Raw genomic sequence first — 22,868 nt, 5'->3', positions numbered from 1 at the left:
AAATATTACATTGTAGGACCAAAATTGAAAAAGATTAACCAGTCATTGGACACTTTAACCACAGTTTTATGCAGTAACTGAGTTTTATGTTGAGAAAATAACCTGTAAATAAATAAATCCTTAAATGTCTTGACTTTTCCAAGAAGTTATTTTTAGAACATTTTATTTACCAATCTCAAAGAAACACAAATAGGTCATTCTTTAAATGCTTGTATAAAGATGAAGGAAAACATTAAAGTCTTAATTATATACATGTATAATGTGTGTGATATATATATAATACTAGTATTAATATCAAAACCAAAATCATATTATCGAGAATTTTTTACACATGTTGTTTGGTGTTGTGATGTATTTTGTGGATTGTAAATTTTAAGAAAATGTTATAAACGTTGTATCTCATAATAAGCGTTATTAAACTTATTCTTTTAGTATACTTCAGGCGTAATAACTATAGCTTGAACTTGAGGCTAAAACTAAGTTAAAGTTTCGATAGTTCAGTTGTGCCTTTGGTTTGATTAGGTTAGGTAGTGAACTGTATCAGTACTGCCCCTTACGTTGTGTGGGGGTGGTTATTAACTTATTACCTTCGAAGCCAAGGTTACGACCAACTTTGAAAAATTGTGCATGGTGTCCTATCGCAGTTTCGAATGGTTTAGGCCTAACTATACAGGATTGTCTTGGATTGGAAGACCGATACAAGGCGTTTCCAGATAGCTGTACATCCACAAAACTAGCGAAATATGACAGAATACAAGCTTGTTGTTGTTGGAGGTCAGCTTTAATTTTATTTTAATGTGATAAATAAACTTAACGCAAAGAAACGGATCAAAAGAGTAATTCAAAATTGTTACTCTTTCTTTTCATTGTCATCTAAACAATAGAAATTATAATTTAAAAGTTTGACCTTTAACAGATATGCTTTTATACGTTATGTTGTTCATTGTAAATGAAATTGTATGATTACTATTAATCAATAATATTATTTTTCGTCTCACTACCTGTGACTATACGTATATATTTTGAAGTGAATGAATAGAATTTAATACAAACAAACTTAATGTTCACCTTTCTATTTGATTGTGTTTCAAGCTAATTTGTTTCTGTTTAACTTAAGAAATATGGTTATGGTTAAGATGGCCCCAGATGTTCATGTTAATTTTTCACAAGAGTAGTTTGCTTATATAGGCAGTATTAGTATAAAATATGGGAAGAAAAATGTTTTCAAAATAGAGTTTTTATAATAATATTTTTTTCATTTATAAGAATGAAACTTCAAATCAAAAACTACAGAGAAAAACAAAAACACCAAACAACATATATTCCTTATGAGTAAATTGCTTAAAAGCTTGTATTTTAAACTTGTACTGACATTTATTTATATTCTAAAGCTAATACTCTTTACTGATATATTACAACTCACAAGTTAAAAATTAACGTGGAAACTGGAGGTCTTAAACTTTCTAGTAAAAACAACAGCAACAAAAGAAACATGGAGAGATGGGTCCTTCTTTGTAATAACCAGGAAGACTTTTCAGTAATTGCAACAAATCATAGAACAATAAATGTGTTAACTCTAGAAACAATTTTATTTTGATCAGTTTATTTTTGTGATGTCACAAAATCATAATTATTATAATAAATCATGATGTTTTCTCATGACAGCTGGTATGGGTATTAAAACTTTAATGAAAGTAAAGTGTAGAACAATGTTTTGACCTTTTTTAGGTTACCTTCATGTAAACAAAGAGTTTTGTATCTTGCAAATACATTTTTACATCAAGTGGGTTTCTTGTCATCATATATCATGACTCATATACCATTAGCATTTGACACCTTTAAAATGTTCATTTATTTTAAAATTTAAGTTAGTTTTGTTTAAAAGTGCTATTGCTTCTTGAGAGTACCTTTTTGTAATTATTTAAGTGACAGATAATGAAATTTCTTTAAAAAGCTGTAACTTATATGGTACTCTATTGGGTTTTTATTTGCAGGAGTACTGTATTTTTGAAATTATTGGAGTGTAATCCATATATTAAACTTTACAGTTTTAATTATAACATTTCTATTACCATAAGTCTAAAAATGCTTCTAAAGTTCTTGCATAAATGCCATTGAATATTCATAAATTAATGTAATTCCATAACATTAGTTGGAAGGACATTAACACTCTGAATTTGAATGTTTTACAAGCAGTTCATTTGTTTCTGTATTACTTGATATTGGGATTAGTGCTTTACAAGTAGTTCATTTGTCTCTGTGTTACTTGATATTGGGATTAGTGCTTTACAAGTAGTTTATTTGCCTCTGTGTTGATATTGGGATTAGTGCTTTACAAGTAGTTCATTCATTTCTGTGTTACTGTTTTATGTTGTTGGATTCCGTTTCCTGTATTACTTTCATATTGCAAGTTACTCTTAAGGAATAAGGGAATCAAACCAGATTTGTAACTCTTATAATGTATGTAACTATTTACAATATTTTTCTCCATTTGATTTTTTTTCTAAAGTTGTACTTATAATTATATATAGAATAAACATTTGACAGCTTACAGTATAATTTCTATTCATCCCATCAAGCCTTCTGGCCTTCATCTTCGATATACATATCTCACAAAATTAAAATATATGGAGTTAACAATGTAAATGCACCCTGATGGGATATGTAAGGCTTCAGAATTGAAGTTTAGATACTTGTTAAGTGTTAAATTTTTTAAACTTCAACAGAGTTTTTGGTTTCTCTGCTTAATTTAAAGTTGTATTACATCAAGGATTGAAGGTTCTAAGTTTGCCATCTCAACAAATCCACCAATCTTGAGACTTCATTAGCTTTCTTTTAAGAATAAATTTAATTTTAAAACCAGGTAGTAAGTTAAATACAACACAATTTGGACCATAAACTGGAAATCAGCTGTACACAAAATGCCATCAGTACTCCCAGCCTTTTGTTACTGTACAGTTGAATTGTTCAAATTGAACAGTGATTTGTTATTCAACAGTTGAATTGTTCAAGTTGAATAATACTTTGTTACTTTACAATTGAATTGTTCAAACTGAACAGTGATTTGTTATTCAACAGTTGAATTGTTCAAAGACACCAAACTGACATTTCAATATAAATATATTTTTTTTCCCAGAGTGTAAGAAGCACTTTATTTGTTCATATGATTGATGTTTTTCACTTTGTTACATATTGAGTTAAAACTAAATCATATTTTGTTCCTTTTTTTACATTATAGCTGGAGGTGTTGGTAAAAGTGCCTTGACAATCCAACTCATACAGAACCAGTGAGTATCTTTTGTACACTTTCTTAGCAGGATAATAGGGTTTTACCCTTACAAATTGAATAATAAAAATTATGCTGGGAAATCTAAATCTAGATTTCTTATGTGTTTAAGCAGCCCTAGATGTATGTGTAGTGTGTATATCACATGAATTCCTAGATGTATCACATAAAGCCATAATATTTCTCATTGATTACATAAAGCCAACTTTTGTTTTTTATGTAAAGAGTCCAAGTAAGACTCTTAAGGACAGTTGAATGAAATTGTAAAAGAAAAGAAAAAGAATGCACTTTCGTGTGAATGAGAAACTATTCATAGTGTCAGGTGACAAGTGGAAGAGAGCTGGTTTTAAGGTATCATTACTAAAAAGTGAATACTCAATTTCTTGATTTGTTTTGGTCCAGCTAACCTGCTGTTAATACAACAAAATTGTTGTAAGAACCTGCTTGTTTACTAATTGCTAAACTTTGATATGTTAGAAATAATTTTCAAGTAGAAAAAAAACCTTAAAGATTTCAAAGTTAAAACTACTTGTCATTTTATATCATTCATCTGTCAAATATGTACATCACTCAAAGAATTTAAAAACACTGTCATATAACAGACAAGATTTTATATTGATAATATTTTATTCTATATAAGGTCAATTGATTTTACTGATCTTGTAACCACTATAAACAGTTCAGTAATTCCAAATTTCTATTATTTTCTTTATGGAATGATGACAAATTATTACAGAGATCCACAATTGTTTATCCTAAATGGTTTTAAAATTATAATGGTATGTATGTATTTATACTTAAATTCTATTGCCATTTGAACCATGTCTGTATAATATTTGTGCCATACAAGTTGTAAATCACATGTGGTAGCATGCAGTTTACATTATGGTATTGAATTACATTTACTTTGTATTTCCAAATACTGTTTTACCTTCTTGCACACAAAGCTATCTTGATGTTCATTTGCTAAAAATATTTTTGCTATCAGTGCACTAATCTGTATACCCAATTGATTTTATGCCCTTTCTGAACATGTAGGTATCATGTGACTGCTCTCTACCAATAGTATTTTGCCATCTATACTTGCACAACATTTATCTAGACGTGTTATTTTGGAATGAGTCTTCTGTTTATGAACCTGCTTTGTTATTTTAATTTTTTTTGCCTGTATTTATTTTTGTTGTAGAATTACAAGAGATCATAGTATAAATTTGGGATTAATGTGTAGACTATGGAAATTCCCATTACAGCCAAAAACGCTATTGGTACGACCCCATAGGAATCAGATTTGACTTTATCCACAGAGAAGGTACAGTTTTTAAACTGCAGAGAGCTCCATTTGTCTGTTTGGCTGGTGATTTCTTCTTGTTCTCAACATAATAATGTTTCTGAGGAAGAATATAATCAATGATTAGACACTTTAGACCTTTTTTTTTTTTTTCTGGCACCTTCCATCAGTTACCATGCCACCATATCATTTACTTTGGTGGAGAAGCATGATTTTGTTTTCCTCCCTAACCTCTTAATGCTGAAGATGAGTTATGAAACCAATGTAGGTTGGGTTTGTATGTAGCTAATTCTGTTTATATGTTGCTACAGCTTGAGTTGGGTTTGTATGTTGCTAATTCTGTTTATATGTTGCTACAGCTTGAGTTGGGTTTGTATGTAGCTAATTCTGTTTATATGTTGCTACAGCTTGAGTTGGGTTTGTATGTAGCTAATTCTGTTTATGTGTTGCTACAGCTTGAGTTGGGTTTGTATGTAGCTAATTCTGTTTATATGTTGCTACAGCTTGAGTTGGGTTTGTATGTAGCTAATTCTGTTTATATGTTGCTACAGCTTGAGTTGGGTTTGTATGTAGCTAATTCTGTTTATGTGTTGCTACAGCTTGAGTTGGGTTTGTATGTAGCTAATTCTGTTTATGTGTTGCTACAGCTTGAGTTGGGTTTGTATGTAGCTAATTCTGTTTATGTGTTGCTACAGCTTGAGTTGGGTTTGTATGTAGCTAATTCTGTTTATATGTTGCTACAGCTTGAGTTGGGTTTGTATGTAGCTAATTCTGTTTATATGTTGCTACAGCTTGAGTTGGGTTTGTATGTAGCTAATTCTGTTTATGTGTTGCTACAGCTTGAACTCCTTATCTGCCCATTTAGAATTAATTTCCTACATCTTGGGCAAAGAGCATACCTGTTCCAGAAGCAGGGAAATACCACACACTTTCATCTCTGAGTACAACTCTTCATTTTGGGCAGTTACTTTTCACTTGGTTTGGTACTTATGTGTCTGTACTGGCCCCTCCACCTTTGCAATGTAGGCTTCTAGCTTTGTGTAAGTGGATGTAAGATGATATTGGAAGTTAACATTTTTTTTACACTGAAAATGTATTTCCAATAAGTACTTACCTCCTCTCACACACTTTCCATCCTTTTTCTCTACTGGTGATGTTCTCCTTTTGGTGTCTGCCAATTCTCAAAAGTGAGGATTCAGTGGGAAAAACAGTGTGATGTGGCTCTGCCAGTATAGGTGACACAGTACTATTGGTGAATAGTAATCACATGATATGTACATGTTCAGAAATGGTACAAAATTGCTAGAGTACATAGACTGGTGTATTGATTGTGAAAACATTTAGCAGTGCTTAGAGGGTAGATGAACATTGAGGTAGTTTTGTGTGAGTGATAAATAGCTATTACATATTTATTGTGTAAGAGAAATGTTAACATCACGTAAAACTATAGATGCATCTGTATATCACACAAAACTTTAGACATACCTCATGTATCACATAAAGTTTCTGTGGTGTTGGTTTGTGTTTCCTCCAAAGGAATAACAGAGGCTGTTTTTATTTAGAATCAATTTATGTACAAGTTTTTAAGTTTCATTGTGCTTTATTCTGGTATGAAGAAACCTATGTATTTTGTTTAATACATTATAGGTAAAGATGTGGATAACTGATATTTTAGATCAAGGTTATAGAATAAGGAACCTGGTGATGCATTTTTACAATGAAAATTGAAAGAAGGCTAGTGTTTAACTGACTCATAGACATACATACATCTGGAAAATAACCATGCACTACATTTAAAACAAGTAGCTTTCTAAACAGTTGAAGTAGCTTTATTAAAATTTGAATTAAAATTAATTAATTCACATTAATATTAACATTTTTGTTTTCAATTTTCTTTACTTGTTTTTACAGTTTTGTTGATGAGTATGATCCAACAATAGGTAAGTTTAACTTTTTTTAATATTTGTCTGTACTTTCTAAGTTTGTTGGAAGTAGATAAAAAATATACGTAATATTTCCTGTGTGTGTGTGCTTGAATAAATGATTTACCTTAATATTTGCTAGATTAAAAGTACGTGTACTTTGACTTAAAAAACAAAACAGCAATAACTCATCATTATAATAATAGTGGAAAATTCCCATAGATTATATATGTAAGAAGTTGATAAAAGGCTTGAAGACAAACCAATTGCAGTTGTACAAAGAAGTAATATAAATACTAGGGACCCACTGTTTATCTCTCTAGTTATATGTAAATATTAAGAACCCCTGTTTATTCCCTTAGTCATATGTAAAGGCTAGAAATTCCTCTTTATCCCCCTAATCATATATAAATACTAAGGACTATATGTTTATCCTTCTAATATTGTGTATTATGCTGTTAATATATCAGGTCACCACTAATATTAGATGAACGTAACGTGTCATGTTTGGGGTGGAATTTTCTACTTTAAGAAACAGAGTCAAAAATGAAGAAATTATCACTGAACATGGAGCAGGGACATGATTTAAGTACCATTAACCAAATCACAATTATAATTTCTGTGTACAACATGTTGATGATACCTTCACCATCTCTTCTCATGACAACAGCGACATTATAAAGTTTCATAGAAGATTAACTGGGTTCTACTAGGAGTACAGGTATTTATAAACTATACTGATAGATGCTATGTTTCATTGTTTTAGTTCACAATGCCCAGGCGGCAAGTTTTGCACAGACATCTGTCAGAAATCAGAAATTGTGAGCTTATTTCCTCACAATAAATCTAGGCATTTTTATTCTCAGACCATAATATACAAAACTCTTAACTTCGTGTCTTCTGAACATTTATTTTGACAAGAGGAGTAATAAATTGAATTACATCACAAATGTTTCCGTTTCCCAAGAATTAAAACCAAACTGGATAGGTAATTTATTCAACAGAATTAAAATGTTTAATACCACAGTGAATCAAGTAACTGCAGATAGATTAAGGGATGACCCTTATTTTACAACACTGTACTACCCTTTGATATTAAATAAAGTAGGTACTATATTTAAATAAAACTAAAATTAAGACAGGCTGTAAACAAGAGATGAAACTGTTAAACTAATTTTGTGGGGGTAAAGATGATACAAGAGCTCACCACAAACTGGATATTTATTCTAATTTTGGTTATTATAATGGTGCTTCTGTGGGTAAAAAAAAAGAAAAAAATTATTCCATTTAGAGTAAAAGAACATAAAGGTTACTTTTACCAGAATGAAGTTCATATATAAGCTTTTCTGTTGCATGTTTACAAAACTAACCCTCAAAATTAATTTCAACCTATCAAAACTTGTTGAACTGAAGTTCTATTATGACAAAGTAAGAAACTATAGAAATATTTAAAAATAGAGAAAACTTGCTCAATAATAATATGTGATTTGAACTTAACCATCTTTGTAAGTCTTTTTTTTTTTTTTCAGTTCATTTTGTAAGTAGTAAAACCTTTCACTCTGGTGGCTCAGCAGTAAGTGTGAGGGCTTATAATGCCAAAATTGAAGATTTGATACCTGTAGTGGGCACAGTACAGATAACTCATTTTGTGCTTCACAATAAACAAAAAAGAAAGTAAACTTTGATCTTTTTGAACTGTTTCAAACCTGAGTACACAAGGTGCTAAGAACAGTTTTCATGTTTGTCAAAATCAGTCAGGTTTTTATGTTTTCTTTATTCTTTGATAAATTATATGTCATTACTGTTCTTTATGAATTTGTATAAAGTACTTCTCCACTGAATATTTTAGTTTTGTTACAGTTGAATATATTTAAGCTTTTTCTACATTTGTAAAATGATAAAAATGTGATTATTCTCATAAAATGTTTCTTTTATAACAGTTTTCATATAAAACAAATCCTTTGCTCATTTGGTTAACCCATACACGGACTATGGTCCTCTATTCAAGGCTCAGCTCCGTGCTAGCTGGCAGTCAATTTGGAGTGAGCAATGTGTAAACAAGCTTTCCCAAATAAAACCCTCTATTGAACTTTGGCAGTCTTGTTTCCTTAAGGATCAGAAAGATGTTGTCTGAACTAGACTGTGAATTGGTCAGAGATTTTTAACTCATCATTTTCTCTTATCTGGAGCTGATGCACCAGTGTGTATTTTGTGTAACACTCAGGTTACAATAAGCTACATTTTACTTTCTTGTCATCATTATGACTCTCAACGATGGCACCATTTTAAACATGTTCTGTCCCAAGGTTTGTCCATAACATTAGAGAGTGTTATTGGTGATGGTGACATTGTCCATCTTGGAAATGTTTTTAGTTTTTTTAAAAGCCATTAATCTTTTTAATGCCATTTAAGTTTTTTAATTTATACATTAGACCTTTTTTTAATGTGATTCTTTTTAAGAATCTAAGTACATCTAGTTCAATTTGAAATTAGAAAATGGCCATAACATCAAATAACTCGAAACCAGAACTGGAAAGTCCAACTTCAGGTGACTAACACTGCTATTTGAAATACCCGTTAGTCATTCTGGTGAATTATTATTAAACTTTTGCTACAAGTCTTTTAAAACTTTTATTACTTTACTTTTTGAAAATGGCCATAACGTCACATACCTCGGAATTAGGACTGGAAAGGCCAACTTCATGTGACTGATGGTGGTTTTTGTACTTACCTGTTAGTCTTCCTGGCAAGTTATGATAATTACAATTATGCTACAGAAAATCCTTTACAACTTGTCTTACTGTAGTTTTTCTCTTAACATTGTAAACTAGATGTAAACACTTGTTTTATGCTATTTATGGTTTGTTTTTTAACTTTGTTTTACTTTAATTTCTTTTTATGAATTTTACTAAATTTATTTTTAACTTTTTACCAGATGTTTGGCACAGAGAGCCTATCTGCTTTGTGCCATAAAACACCAAATCAATCAACCAACTAACCATTTGGTTAACAGTAAAACTAGAAGTGGTATTTTGATTTATAGTATTGAAAGATAATAAAATATGAATTGTAATTTTTATTCATGTTGAAAACTCTGGGTGTTCATGCTTCAGGTAAATATAGAAGTCCATTAATAATTGTAAGTAATAAATAGTTTTATGTTACACAAAATCACTATATTATTGCCAGTATCTAGATTAATTAAGGTAACAAATCATTGTATATTTGTTAGTGAGATATTTAAATTGTCCTAGATTCAGTAAGATAAAATATTACAATAATGTTACCAGCACTAGGTTCAGTACAATAATGAAATTGTTATACATTTGCTTGTAGCATATGAAAATTGTTATATCTTCACTTGTAAAATATGTATCTGGAATACTGAAAGGACAAAACTCTATCCAAATGAAACAGTAGTAGGAAAGACAGTAGTGTTCAAACTGTTTCATTCATACAATGTGAATGTGATTATAGATTTTTTAAAAGTGCTTAGTTGCTTTCAACGAAAACGTTGTTTACTTACATAATTTTGTTGAAATTCAAATGTTCCTTTTGCTGTCTAGAGGATTCATACAGGAAGCAAGTAGTTATTGATGGGGAGACTTGTCTTCTGGATATATTAGATACAGCAGGACAAGAAGAGTACAGGTAGGTTATTAATGCAGTAATGTAGCAGTTGGTTCTTGCTATACGAAAAAGTACCGTGTTTTCCGGTTTAGCATTTATTGTTACCCTGATTGAATCGTAGACATATCTTTTACTAAAAGATATAATAGCACTAGTTCCACCACAACTGAGAAAAAAAACTAATTCTGTTTATGAAAAAAAAATTAATACATAAAAGAAACAAGAAAATCTAATGATTCTTTACAAATGTTAATTAATTAAATGTGGGTTGGTTTTGGAATAGCTTCAGTGACACTCTTAAAAATAAATAATCATTTGCAAATAATAATAATAAACAACTAGGGAAGAAATATAAATAAATGGACCTACTACAGGGTTCAAAATTTTCTATTTAAAGCCGGACATGTCCGTTAAAAATCAATTTTGACCGGCACTTTCCCATCTATCCCCCGGACATCATGACCGGTGGTCATATTCCTAACATATCAGACACAAGTACATCGTCTCCTCAAAAATAAGTGAGGCAAAAGCTGTGTATGCACAGCCCAAAGATTTTGCTTAAAAGTATATTCTATGAGTGGAAAATAACTTGCAAAATCTAAGATTTAATTTAAGACAAAAAAATAAAGCAAATGTAAAAAAACGGTCGTGAACGCTCACACAATGCGCTTTTTAGGTCGCCTTATCCGTGCTATCCTTGATTGTTACGTGACTGCCAAACATTCCCGACGATCTGACCATGGCATCTGATAGTAAAAAAATGGGAAAGTCTCATGATCTGTTTCAGTTTGGCTTCACGAGTAAGACTAATGAATCAGAAGACAATACTGTGGAACCTGGAGTGAAAAAACCCCAGCTTGTTGACCCAAGCTCAAGTGTTAAAGCACAAACTTTTACTGCTAGTACTGGCGCTAAGCCTACTTGTTTCCAGGATGAATGGAATAGAGTCCGACCAAGGCGGGGGTATAATAACGCTACTGGATTGATGTTTTGCTCAATTTGTCAGGAATATGACCAAAGTAGTGGAAGGCAGAAGAACGTCTTCATAACAGGATCTTCCAACCTGAGAGCAAGTGCTGTTAAGGAGCATGAAAACAGTCACGCCCACAGTCTAAGTTGTCAAGCTAAGACAGCAACAGAAACACCTGATTTAACTCTCATGATGAAAGAATTGAGCAAACTTAACCAGAATGAGAAAGATCGTTTGCTTGTGCTGTTCAGGTCTGCCCTTTATATGGCTTTAATGCCAAACCATTCAGCAATTTTCAAGAGCTTCTGTTGCTGCAGGAGCACAACTTTGGTATGAACTTAACAGAACATTATGCCAATGACAAACAAGCAGTTATCTTTACGAAGTATATTTCAGAAACAATTAGAATTAATGTCAGATCTCATCTGCACACCTCATTATTCTTTGACATTATGACTGACAGCTCAACAGACACTGCCAACATTGAGCAGGAGATAGTCTATGTAAGATACTTGGACAGTTACTGTTACCTTGTAACCCACTTCCTGTGTCTGCAGTCAGTTGAGAAGGCTTATTCTGAACACTTGCTACAGGCACTTAGTTCAGGCAAAGGTTTCTTAATTACCTGGGATGAGAATTTTCTGGATTTATCCCAAATTCCTAATTAAGACAAATTAAAATGGACAATATTTCACGTTTACATAGTCATTCCATTATTAATATACATCAGTGATTTAAACCAAGAAGAACCACTGACAGAATTGGAGCTCAACCTAACACAACTAGTGTAATAGATAATGGAGCAATTGAATTTTCCAAAGTACAAATTTACATTTTGTTTTTAAATTACAGAAGGTAACTAATATTGGGTACTAATTTTTTGTACCTGCAGCATTGTCCATATATGGCAAGTTTCCCGACTGGCTTGAATCAATTGTATGCCTGACAGCTGATGGGGCAGCTGTTAATTTTGGCACAAATAAAGGACTTGTCAACAGATTGAAAATGCAAAAACCTTATTTGATAGGGATCCACTATATTAGTCACAGATTGGAACTTGCAATTAAGAAGACCATCAAGGACATCCCTTACCTTGATAGTATCCAAACCTTTTTAGAAAACCTATGGAAGTTTTATGACAATTTGCCACAGAACTGGGTTGGCCTCAAAGAAGCTGATAAAGCCAACAAAAGGGAGAGGAACCCGGTGGATGGCCTACAAAGAGCGTGCTCTGGAGTCAGTTTCTCATAACTTAGCAGCTCTAGCAGATCATTTGTATCGAGTAAAGCTGCATGACAAAAGGAAATGTTGACAGAAAGCTGCAGGATTATACAGTACTTTGACAAGCCTTAAGTTCATCCTGTACATGGACATACTCTTGGCAGTTCTGCCTGTTTTGACATCTCTTAGTCTCAAAATGCAAGACAATTCTGCTACTGTGAACATTGTTTCTGACAAACTTGCTGTTTGCAAAGAGAAGCTGGGCAATCTGAATCATGTTGAGAGATCCCAGAAAATTGTTAAAAATCTCACAACATGTGAACAAACTGGCAAGTGGTTACTTAGAGGAAAGGTGATTGTTGTTAGTGGTCAGACAAGGGCCAGAGGCTCAGAAAGTGCCACAAAAGAGACAGTTACTCAATCTGTGGCTGAAGAAACTGCTATCTTCATAGGTAAAATTGTCACATATCTGAATGAGAGATTTGAAGAATTTGATAAGGATTTTATTGGTGCCTTTCAAAATTTTGAACCAAGCATCTGGCCTAAAAGCAAGGAAGCATTGTCATCTTATGGCCATAATGAACTCCAGACACTATTGGACCACTTTGGTGCTCTGCTAGAAGCTAAAGGTTTCAACATTGCAGCTGATATTTGCCAAGCTGACTTACACAAGACACTGCTCAAAGCCACAAAACTTGCCAAATCAGATGAGTCCCTGGCTAGTAGTGCAGTGGATTGTGGGCCCACATGTTAAGGCAAATTACTGTTGAGGACGTTAAACCTTTCCCTGGATCAACAGTGTTGGCCTTGGTATGCCTCATGCAGGTGATTTCAGTGTCATCTGCTGAACCAGAACGTGGATTTTCCCAGATGGCAGTTATTAAGGATGACTGGCGGTCCAAACTAATAAACGATTCTCGTAATGACTTGATGACAATAAAATTAGGTAAGAATAAGACCTGTGATCTTGCAAGCACGAATTACTGGAATTACGGAATTGGTGGAAGGACAGTAAAAACAAACAAACGATTTGTGAGTCCACATGGAACTCACACACATAGAGATACTGAGTCTACATCAGCTGATGTCTTAGTGCTGGATGACTAAATCTACGAGTTTGATTGATGTGCCATTTTTCATGGATACAAGGCTTGTTTCCACTTGCTTGCTTTGAAATAATGTTTCAGTACCATAAATAAAATGATTCTGTTTTATATAATAATTGTCTGTACTTGATTTCTTGTTTTCGGTAATGTCTGGTGACAATTTTGAGGTGTCCTGCTAAAATTTCAAATGTCCAGCAAGTTTCACTGTCCAGCAGGACATGTGTCCTGCTGAAAATTTAGAATATTTCTACCCCTGTACTAAAAATAAGTAAAAATAACATTTTATCATAATTCACAAGTTTAATTCATCATTATCATTAAAAAAATTATAGAGCCTCACAGTGTTGTTATTGTCATTATTTCCATGTCCAGTAAGGTTTTATCTTTATAAGCCTGTATCTTGAAATAGCATAGTTTCCTTTTCAAAATGCTCTGCCATAAGTTTGTCTTGGTCAAACTACACCACCTCTCCCTGCATGTATTCCATAATCTAGGTAGTGTTGAGGTAGAAAACTTTTATCTCTATAATAGTTTTATTGCACAGAAATTCATAGTTGCTGCATCCAGCAACTTGACTGTATTCTATTTCTTTGAATAGAATAATATGAATACGTATTTCGTTCTTCAGCTATTTTAGGTATACAGTGGTTAAATGGATGTTTCTTGAAAGCAAGTTGTGCAAACATGATTTCTGTTGTTTTTCCAGACTAATGTCCTTGTTAATCATGTTGCCTTCTGTTTCATGGGACATGTTGATGGCTTTATCCATTAGTCTTTGTGTTTGTGGGTTCTCACCTGTTATATGATGCTAAGTATTGCTTACCCCTCTGGGATGTTACTTAATGCGGGTCTCTTTCAAGTTGTTCCTAATACCGAAATTGATCTATGTGCCTTTGTTTGCCACTGTCATTATTAAGTTCAGGTAATATCCCTGTCCTGGAAGTTCTAAATCACTAATCTGAACACATCTTTTTCATGTGTATGTGTGTGTATGAATATTTTGCACCAGAAATGATTTTTGAATACCTTTTCCAGAAGCAGTCAGTTTTTGGTGACATCACATTAACACAAAATGCCAAACATTGTCAAAATTTAATACTTATACATGCTATTTCACTGCAATTTTTAATTGACTGTGGTTGTTACATGACTTGCTGATTAACATACTTAAAATGTGCTTAACATTGTATTTACTAATATAATAGCAGGTAGAATTAATTATGAATTTATTTTAACAATAAGTAAGCTAACTATACAGTACAGAAATTAAGTACATTAAAAGTAAAATGTACATTAATGGAGATAGTCCTGTATAAGAAAATCAGTAAAAACACTTAATCACTTCATTAGAAAATCCAATTCCATTAATGATTATAGCAAGTAATTAAGTAACTTCCATGTTGATGAAATGTTAGACATAATCTCAATATTATCTTCATATCATTGTTCTGTAAGTGCCCTGTAGATAAACCTTGTTTTAATGTAACTGTATATATCCTCATATCAGCAGAAGTAAAAGGGGAAAACCTTCAATGATTAGGTTGATTATAAATGTTATTTGAAGAAGTTGTAATAGTAACTTGAAAGGAGTGGTTAATATTGGTAGAAAAACCCTATTGTGGAACTGATGTGTAACTGCTAATTTGAAATTTTACACCAATAGCAGTAAATGTAGTATTATACCAGTAGTTTAGGTTAGCTGAAGATTTTTTTTGTGTATAATGCAGTTGTATAAGTGGTTGCTGTTGTAGTTAGAATAATAAATTAAACTTGGATAAACTGTTACTTGACAAAATATTTTTATATGCATATTGTATAATGATTTGCTCATGTGGATAAAATTGTTGGTAAATGATTTTGTGATCAAATTTGTTTTCAATAGTTTATATGAAGGATTAAGGTTTATTGTAGGAATTTGATTTTCACAATTAAAATAAGTATTGCTTTCAAAGTATTCTCAAATATTAAAACCTGCATGCAAGTTGAATTTTGTAAGCTAAGAAGAAAAAAAGGTTAATGGTTCTATTTCTTTATGTATGTACTAGATCAGTGATTCATAACTATTTTGGCCTGACCACTCTTCTCATGTGCACTGTATATAAATTGCACTCCTACATTTTTTAGACACACACACACACACACACATGATCTGTGACCTGGAAAATACAGTCACTGAAATATTCTGATCTTACATGGTGCCAAATGTGGTAGCCCCTCCCCCATCATGTTTGGTGTTTCACTGTAATAGATTCTGTGGTTCATAATTATATTTAAATTAATTGTAGGTCATTGCCTGTTCCTAAGGACAAGCAAAAATCATTATGAAATACATTTGTTTCATTAGGATAAAAAATAGAATATTTAATTTACTATGTTATGAATTTTATTCAGGCCAAAACTATATATTCATCTCATTATTGTATGTATTACCTTTTTAGTTGAGATGGAAAGTAAATAATATTTTGAAAAATAATGTGTCAAGTTATTTTATATTTGTGTTATTTTTCTAGTGCAATGAGAGATCAGTATATGCGTACAGGAGAAGGGTTTCTCTTAGTGTTTGCAGTGAACAATGCTAAATCATTTGAAGATATTAGTATGTACCGTGAACAGGTGAGTTTACTTTAAAAAAGAATAACTAAGTGTGGTACTACTCTGCCCCAGTTATATTTCAATGTTTGCTACTTACTGAAAGAAGTATTAAAATCTTTAGAATTAAGAAATGGCTCAAAGTTCTAAACTTCTGATAAAGCCAAATAAAAGAGAGCTTGATGGATGGATTTGGAAATGTATAAAAAAATTTGTAAGAAGTGCTTTTTTTTTTCTGAACAGTAAATCGCAAGGCTTAATTTTATCAGTGACATGTAAATATGTAAAGTTGAGTTTTGTCAAGTATTATCTTAAATTCTAGATGAGACATGTGAGAATATGGTGCTCACTGTGTATCATGTAGAACACTAAGCCTAATTCATTTATGCCTATGTGAAAACATAGTGCTGATACACGAAGACTAATCTAGCTGAGATGTGTAAACAGGTGAAAATAAGTGTCATATGACATAGATGCGTAACAGCTGTTAAATTGACTTAGCTTTTCTTTTAAAACTTTGTTCTTCATACTTTTCAACAAATATAGCCAGTCATATATTACATTAGGTCTAATGTAATTCATACATGTAAATATATGAAGAGGAGTGTACATCACGTAGTACACTAGGCCTAATCTTTCTCATACTTGTAAATGCTAAGTGGGTATCATTTAATACAATAGGTCTAATATAGTTTGACGTTTCAACAGGTAACTTTTCATTTACCCCCCCCCCCCTTCATATTGACACATGAAAACACATGGAACTTATATGCTATGTTTAATCTAGTTTATAAATGTGAATAAGTGGGCCCATGTGTGTATCATATAGAACCCTAGCCTAATGTAGTTTTTCTGACACAGAACTCACTGGTAAGTAAACTGCACTATTTTGCTCATTTAACCTCATTTTTGTTTTCCCTTTATTCAAATTTTCTGCTCATTATGTGCTTTTGTGAAGATTTTAAGCTATGTTTATAGAGCCATTACACTTGTCCGGCACATGGTTCTTACCGTTAAGAAATGGTGTAGCTTTGAAATTTACATGGTTTCCACTCTTGGAGAATCCCTCTAAAAATGTTTTCATGAAATAGCCAGTTTTCCTAAGGATTTGAGTAAAAATTTTACCTGTGTGCAAACTTTGCAGCTGAAATGATTTGTTTGACACCATTTAGAAGTTGGCAAGTCTGGTAGTTTAGGAGACAGGGTTTGAGGAAAATTCTTGAGTTCTTCATTGGATAGAGAGAAAAATCTTACCTTTGTACAAACTACAGGACTCAGACAATTGGTTTGTTACCATTTAGAAGATGGTGCATCTGGCAGTTTAGGAGGAGTTATGTGACATGAACTGAATCTTCTTACATAGTTTAAGTTTCAAGTTTAAGCACAGTGACATAACTTATGTAACTGATTTCTATTTAAAATAGCCTATATATATATGTATTATAAAGAACATTTTTGTTTAACAACGTTACATTTTGGCTGTGTAGGAACCCTGTTATCATTTAACTAATCACAAATATGATTTATAACACCTATTGGAAAGGCATTTTGTATATTAAAAAACTTTCCAATATTTTGTAATCTTTCATTAACAAAAGGAAACATTCTAATTTCTGATTAATTCATATGTTTGTAGACTGGTACTTAAACTGAAATAAAGCTATTAGATTTAAGGTAAAGGCTAGAGAAGGTCTTATGAAATATTTCACATTCAAGTTTACCGTTTTAATTATTAATAAAGAGGTAGGTATCAAGTAAAGTGGAGGCCATGATGCTCTGCCATTCCCTTATCCCAGGTATAAGATAATATTGGATTTTTTAAGTAAATTAAGTGTATTTCTTTAAGGTTCAATGTATGGAATGACCTCTGTTGTCAAGCAAGTCTAGAATGTTACTTTTATAAAGAAATTGTTTCACATTTTTAACTTGTAATAGCCTGGTGTTTGAGATAATCAATACAAACCCAAGTATTTTTAATGCCTTTCAAACAATACAGATGGTTCAATGCAGCAAAGCTTGAGTCACAAACTTGTGATAAACAAATTATAATTACAAAGAATTGAGACACATGATAAGTATGCTATTTAAATGCATATGAAAGGGTTTTTAAATGAGTAATAAAAACAGAAACGTTTAAAATTATTTTGTCCTCAGTATTGAATAATTAGATCTGTATTAGTTCTACGGAACTTTCGTTTGTGTGATGAGGAAGTTTGTCTCTCATGGATTTGATAAACTAAATGTAAAAGGTAAATACCACAACTCTAATATTCCTTATCAAGAGTCTTCATAATTTTTACTTTCAGATAAAACGTGTAAAAGATGCAGATGATGTTCCTATGGTCTGTAAGTATGCAGTATTCATTACAAGACTAATTCATCTTACCTGCACATATCTGTAATATAGTTGCTGGAAAAATTAAAGTGCTGGGAAAACTGTTGTACAGTTGTGTTGTTTACATTCATATTGTACTCTTAATCATGTAATCTTTCTCCAAAGAAATTTTGTTTTTTAAAGAGTTATCAGAAGCTCACAATTCTTAACCAACATAACATTTAACAACTTTGTAATTGGTTTGAAAGGTTGACACAGCTGTCAAACACAAGATTTAACACATTTGCAAAGGTGCCAGTTGTAGCTTAGTTGTTAGCATATCAGGCTGTTATTTTGAGGTTCTATGGTTTGTGCCCAACAACTGCCAAAGAACATTTTGCAGAGCTGTTTGGGGCAATGTATGTGTTGTAAAAATGACAGTCAACTACCATTGTTTGACCATAATAGCTCTATTAGTTGCCATATGTTGTTGACTACCTACTTTCCTTTTTTTTTTTGTCTCTAAGTGCAAAATTTAAAAAAATTACCAGTATCCCTTGAATATGTTTATTAAAAATTTAGCAAACTAACAGTGTTCAAAGGTGTACACAACAATAAACGATATAACATTAACTTTGTGGTTAGTTTCTAAAAGTTCATATGGTTATCAAACAACATAAGATTTAGCACCTCAGTGATCACTTACCAAAAGACGATACAATTGTTGAAGAACATAAAACTTAGCACCTTTAAAATCTAACTCAGTTGTCAAATAACAGATTTAACACCTTCATAACTGAATAGTTTCTCAGTCAAGGTAAGCTCTTGTATCTTAGTAATCAGTAAGATAATTGCAACCACTGTCAACAAACCAGAGATGTTCACTGTGTACTATTTCAGTTATTAAGAGGTTTCTACTTTGTTAATTAATAAGTTGATTAGTACCACCTTGGACGTTTTCAATTTTATATTCAATTTCTAAATGTTTCTTAACGCTTTGGTCAACAAAAGATCTCTATTTTGGTATTCATTTGGTAAATAATTGACAATGCTTCAGTCAGCAAGGTATCTTTACTTTGGTATTCAGTTTCTAAATGCTTGTCTTTTTAAACATGTTAAAAATAATAACAGTGATCAAAATGAAGTTATTCCAAAAGATTGTCATTTCTTCTTTTTTAAAAGTAGGTTTTAATTATAACTTTATCATGATTCTTAAGTTGCTGGTGTTTGCTGAGTTGTTTTATTAAAATAAAATTCTATTTCTAAAAGTATTCCTCTTGGTGTTTGGTTGTATCTCTTCTGTGAATTTATAAAATACTTTTTGTTTTTTGTCAGTGGTAGGAAATAAATGTGACCTACCAACCAGAGCAGTAGATACAAAGCAGGCCACAGAAATAGCAAAAAATTACGGAACACCTTTCATAGAGACATCAGCAAAGACAAGAATGGGTGTAGATGATGCGTTTTACACCTTGGTTCGAGAAATACGTAGAGATGTAAGTGTAAGAGTGACTAATATTACTTTTACGTGTCAGTATTATCTTATTTTAAGAAACATGTTAAGATCTAAGCATGATGTTAAATAATGAAATGTTTGAATACTGATAAAGGTAAATAATGAACATGCTGTGCCTTGAAGAACATGTATTAATTTTTGACAAAACAAACGTGCAAATGTGCATTTCTAAAAATTAAGCAGTGCATTATTTACAATGTTTTATATTTGGAACGAGCATAAGTCAGAGAGAATTAGATGTGTTTGTCTTTATTTGCAGTTAAAAAGGAAGAATTTTGATATTATTTAGAGAGGAAAAGCCTTGTCTTTAGTATCAGTTAGAAAGGAAGAGCTTTGTGTTTAATATCAGTTAGAAAGGAAGAACTTTGATATTATTTAGAGAGGAAAAGCCTTGTCTTTAGTATCAGTTAGAAAGGAAGAGCTTTGTGTTTAATATCAGCCTGAGAGGAAGAGCTTTGTGTTTAATATAAGTTAGAGAGGAAGAGCTTTGTGTTTGATATCGGCCTGAGAGGAAGAGCTTTTTTGTAGTAGTTAAAGAGGAAAACTTTATGTAAGGAAGTAACTATGACTCAAAATTAATTTTTTTGCAGAGAGAAAGAAAGGGGAAGGATAAAAAAAAGCACAGAGATAAACCCGGAAGAAAAAATGTATCATTTTATAAATGGTAAGAGAAAGTTTAATGAGTGTTACAGCTGAAGAAAGTGTTTGCTTTTACCTGTTTGTTTGTTGTAATAAAACTAAGTATGCTTTTATGTATTTGTTGGAGCATCTAGAGCTTTATTACTAAAAACCTTTGTTAACTGTTTTATATATAGTTTCAAAATAGTAACAATTTCATGTAGCCCGTACTGTAGGTACTAATATATTACTGCTTTTTTATGTGTACACCAATATTTGTTTCAGAATGGCTTTCTGATGACTCAATGGTAGATTTGAAGGCTTATCACATTAAAAACTGGGTTTTAATACTCAAAATTGACACAGCAGAAAGATAACCCATTGGGTAGCTTTGTGCTTATTAACAAACAAACAGAATACACAGTTGGTATTATATAATACTTATAACCATTCAATGGAAATATAGTGTATTTAAAGTGCAAGCAATTAGGCTTACAAATTAGGCTTTTAAAGTATTATCATTGTGATGTTGAGACGACAATGAAGTTATACTAGATATATGCTCAATTTGCTTACCTTTAGTTTCAGTTTTCTACTTTTTTCCTTTTACAGTTTTTCAAGTTTATCTGAATACTGTATACAGATTAATTCTACTTTTATGTTTCTCTGTGTTTCACCCAGGTCTTCAACAATATCTACAATCAGAAGCCGTGTTTGAGGCACATTCAATGGAGCCTTGAATCTTCATATCAGTGGATTATGTGAAGATTTATACTCTTTCCTGCACCAGTTTTTTGCCCAAGTGTTACTCTATAATTACCACGTTCGTGCTTTGTCTAATACTTCTTTGTATTTATCAGTAAAACGAACTTAATATATACTTTGTGTTCGTTATTCATGTGAATTGAAGACTCTTCGTGTAACCTGATTCAGCCAACCGTACACGTCAGCCTTTTATTCATCTCTACATTTTACCATACATAGGTATTTCTAACAGTGTAGAAGTAGATAATAGTTGCATAGAAAAATGTTTGTCATTCAGTAAAATGAGCGTGAGAAACTAATCAGAAGTGTAATATGAAAGAAGAAAAGACTTTTTTATTATTTCTATGAAGGAACAAGGGACACATGATTCATTTCATCATTTGTACAAAGGAAGAAGGAACATGTGGCTTATTTGACTATATCCATGAAGGAAGAAACATATGGTTCATTTCCATACTCCTGCTAATAAAGTATAATATGAACAGACTCATGGAAATTCTAACCATATATGAAATGAATTATCTATGGCTAGTTACTTCCTTATTTAATGATGAGAAACTTGCTTTGAGACAATGAATTTGAAGATAGCTTGAATTGGTAATGAAGAATGCTTTATTGCAAGTTCAACATTGTATTATTTATTATGTGAAACTCATAATATACTTTTATTCATTGTCCATTCAAGTTGTCTTCAGACGTTATAGTTATTCCATTAATTAATGAAAATAGAAAAAGGTACTGTTCCACCATCATTTGTCATTTTTTTTAAAGCTAATTGAAGTGGATTTAATTAGCACAATATTTTCATTGCTTATGTCACCAGTTCCCTTAAATTCAAAAGGTCACATGATTTATGAAACATCTCAAAACGAAGAAAACTCTTTGAAACCTAACTGGAGCAATGTAAAACTATTAAAACTAAACTACAGAAGATAAGTTAGTTGGTGTATTGTTTATAAATAATGGGTTTTACATACAGTTGATATATTGCATGTAAATCACAAGTTATACAAACAGCTGGTGTGTTGTATATAAATAACAGAGCTCATTTTAATCCTAACTTGCAGAAACTAAAGTCTAATCTCAGATTTACTACATGCTCATGAAGTTATCTCTTGATTTAGTTTTGTTATAGTAAACTTAACATGTGTTCATGAACTTAATATTGTAATTACTTTTCAAATGCCTTCTTGTATTGTCCTTATTTCTGTCAAATTACTTTAACCATCACAAATTTCCTCATGTGATGAATCAGTATATTTTAAAGATAACCAGATTTTAAAAAATATATAAAAATCTTATTGTTAATTAACTGTAATGAACAGGAATGTATGTTTATAATATTGATGTATTTTGTAATAAAACGTATACCTCTATAGTTACTGCAGTCAGGTTGCATGGTAGACTGTCATATTGTGTTTAGTTAAATGTTACATGCAGAGCACAACTAGTTGATATTTTGTAGACCAATTAACAGAGTTAGTGTGCAGCTGAATTCTAGGAGAACACTTCTCATTGGTTGAGGTAAAGTGTTCATTTACATGATGGTGTCCTGCCTCTGTGTCGTGAGATATCTTATAGTGCTTTGAATTATTAATGTTCTTGAAATTATTTCAAATTGAGACTGTTTTTTAACATTCTCT

The 22,868-nt window shown here is 31.7% G+C and overlaps 1 protein-coding gene across 1 annotated transcript; it reads left to right on the top strand.

The window, feature by feature from the left end:
* The first annotated feature begins 327 nt into the window (after positions 1–327).
* LOC143248771 (GTPase KRas-like) lies at positions 328–22,612 on the top strand. Its single transcript, XM_076497460.1, has 9 exons — positions 328–774; positions 3,239–3,287; positions 6,486–6,514; positions 10,063–10,147; positions 15,934–16,036; positions 18,319–18,358; positions 19,662–19,822; positions 20,433–20,506; positions 21,142–22,612. The coding sequence occupies exons 1-9, from the start codon at positions 744–746 to the stop codon at positions 21,176–21,178; spliced, it is 609 nt and encodes a 202-aa protein (XP_076353575.1). The 5' UTR covers positions 328–743; the 3' UTR covers positions 21,179–22,612.
* Positions 22,613–22,868: the final 256 nt, after the last annotated feature.

This window comes from Tachypleus tridentatus, chromosome 4 (genome assembly GCF_004210375.1).
Source record: "Tachypleus tridentatus isolate NWPU-2018 chromosome 4, ASM421037v1, whole genome shotgun sequence".
NCBI classification, from domain to species: domain Eukaryota; kingdom Metazoa; phylum Arthropoda; class Merostomata; order Xiphosura; family Limulidae; genus Tachypleus; species Tachypleus tridentatus.
Note: the sequence above shows the minus strand (reverse complement) of the source record. Positions and strands in the feature narration are given on the sequence as shown.